The sequence below is a fragment of the Penaeus monodon genome, chromosome 17 (genome assembly GCF_015228065.2).
Source record: "Penaeus monodon isolate SGIC_2016 chromosome 17, NSTDA_Pmon_1, whole genome shotgun sequence".
Taxonomy (NCBI): domain Eukaryota; kingdom Metazoa; phylum Arthropoda; class Malacostraca; order Decapoda; family Penaeidae; genus Penaeus; species Penaeus monodon.
Genome location: NC_051402.1, coordinates 19,476,762 through 19,479,261, shown reverse-complemented (window position 1 = coordinate 19,479,261; position 2,500 = coordinate 19,476,762). Strand labels below are relative to the sequence as shown.

The 2,500-nt window shown below is 36.9% G+C and overlaps 1 protein-coding gene across 5 annotated transcripts in view; it reads left to right on the top strand.

The window, feature by feature from the left end:
- Positions 1 to 2,500, top strand: part of LOC119583593 (zinc finger protein 320-like) — a 34,047-nt gene that overhangs the window by 20,951 nt on the left and 10,596 nt on the right. Inside the window, exon 8 of one of the 5 annotated variants that reach the window (XM_037932166.1) lies at positions 96 to 1,394. The exons of the other annotated variants lie outside the window; for them this stretch is intronic. Coding sequence (XP_037788094.1) covers positions 96 to 1,193 — 1,098 coding nt within the window. The 3' untranslated portion in view covers positions 1,194 to 1,394. Of the gene's footprint in view, positions 1 to 95; positions 1,395 to 2,500 lie in introns of those variants that run through there. 5 annotated transcript variants of the gene reach the window in all.

Below are 2,500 nucleotides of genomic sequence, written 5' to 3'. Positions count from 1 at the left end.
GTGATAAAATTATTCATGTTGTTCTGTTTTCATTCTCTGAAGATGTTTGTTTTGTTTTTCCTCTCTCTCTCTGATAAGGCTCTCATGCTTTGCAGATAACAGTGGATGAGGGAGTGTCCCTGAGCGCCATGGAGAGAGAGGGAGGAAAAGTCAGAACAAGAAGGAAATCGACAAGGATTGAGAAATTGTTAGTTAAAACTACAAAGATGACATACAAAAACAAGACCCATGTCTGTGACCTGTGTGGGTTGGAATTTGAATATGCACAAGAGTATCGGGATCACACAAAAACTCATGGAAGCTATGAGTGTGTCATGTGTGGGAAAGTGATAGCCAAGAGAGGGATGTTAACTCAGCATTATGCAAAATTTCATGGACTGAAATTAAGACCTGATTCTCAGCACTTCTGTTGGATATGTGGGAAAAAATACAAGTCAAAGCCAGCAGTTGCATACCACATTACGACTGCTCATAGTAATGAGAAGTTGAAGTGCAATAAGTGTGATAAAACCTTTGGCCATGTCAAAAATCTGAAAGCACATATGAAGAGACATGGGGACAAGAATGTGGCATGCGACAAGTGTCCTGCAAGGTTCTTTACAACTTCTGAGCTTGGATATCATTACAATGCTGTTCACCAGAATGCCAGGTGCTGGAAGTGTGAGATATGTGGCACAGAGTTCAACAGATCTAGTATATACATAAACCATATGGAGAAGCACAAGTCAAAGAGGTTTGAGTGCACTGTATGCTTCAAGATGTTCCACCGCAAAGCACACATTGAAGCACACATGAAGCAGCATGCAAACCCAACTGATCCTGACCCAGGCCTGGCAGGAAAGACTAAGATCAAGAAGTACTTTCGTTGCAATGAGTGCAGTGCTTTATTTGAGAGTGAGGAGATAAAGAGGGATCACCTCTGTGGAGATCGTGTCAGAGTAATAAGGCGGTACATGTGTGACCGATGCAACTTTTCCTTCCAGTGTAAAGAAGACCTGGAGGCACACACATGTAGCCAAAACTCCTCACATATTCTAGTCCAGCCAGAAAACATAGCTGAGGATGTCCAGATTTATGCAGAAGCTGGGAACCTTGAGCCAGGTTCAATAGGCATCAACACAGACGAATGGGAAACATGCTTTGTCGTCCTCTCAGAAAATGGTGCGACTGAAACAACTGAACTTGTTTTGTAGTTGACTTGCCTAGAAATAAGTGTTTTATTTTTATATCTATAATTTTATATAATATATTGCCATATTTGTTAAAGGTGTTTCCATGTAAGGAAATAGTAAATAGTCTGCAATGACCTATATTGATCATTGGAACTAAAAAGAATACGGAGACATTCTTAAAATTGGTACAAAGTAATAGTAATAATAAACTAATTATTTTTATATGTTTCTGTTATTCAGCCTTTATCAATTATTTATCATTAGATGTTATCATAACTATGATATTATATGTAAAAACATCTTAAACGTGAAATTAGAGTTCAGTTGCAGTACCGTCTGGTGGTTGTAATTTTCCTATGCCTCGAAAACATATGGTTGCATTCGTGAGTGATTCAGAATGTGTAGTCAAGTCTGGGCCAGTTTTTGAATTTCGAAAAATATATATATAATAAAACAAAAAATAGAAAAAAAATCCAAATATAGTTTGCAGTAATAAAAAAAATAATGAATAAATAAATAAAACATAAAATAATAGGAATCCAAAATCGAGTTGATTTAACTGATAACTGATGCTAGGTAGTTCAAGCATAGAATTCGACCGTAGTTGGCCACGCTGGGCCGGGCCATAAGTGAAAGGCCCGGCCGAAGCCAGAACTTCGCAAATCTCAAACGAACGAACGGCAACGCTGACCATAAAACCCCTCTCTTTTTATGATCATAGACTGGACTAAGGTAAAACTCGGGGAGTGAGCGAGTAAATTTTGCAAAGTCCAGCTTGACCCGGGCCTTCCATATATATGGCCCTGCCAGAAAGTGCTCGTTCATTCATTCATTTGAAGTTTGCGAAATCTAGCTTGGTCGGGACGGTCCATATAAGTAAACAGAACTGAAAACAGTGTTAGAATTTTGGACACTAACCAGTCCGTTATCGCTATTTTTTTTATATTAAAACACACACACACACACACACACACACACACACACACACACACACACACACACACACACACACACACACACACACACACACACACACACACACACACATATATATACATATATATATATATATATATATATATATATATATATATATATATATATATATATATATATAAACTCATGTAGTGTGCTTTGTGATGAAATTATTACCAAGTCAAGCAGAGTTATTGTTTTCGTTTGGGGATCATATTTTGTAAAGACATTTTATCTTTTATTTTTTCTTCTCGGGTATAAAAGTAAATATTCCTATCTGAAACGTTTAAATAAATACGTTGAATCATTAAGAAAAAACAAAATCAAAACCCTCACTGTTTTTTTTTTTTTTT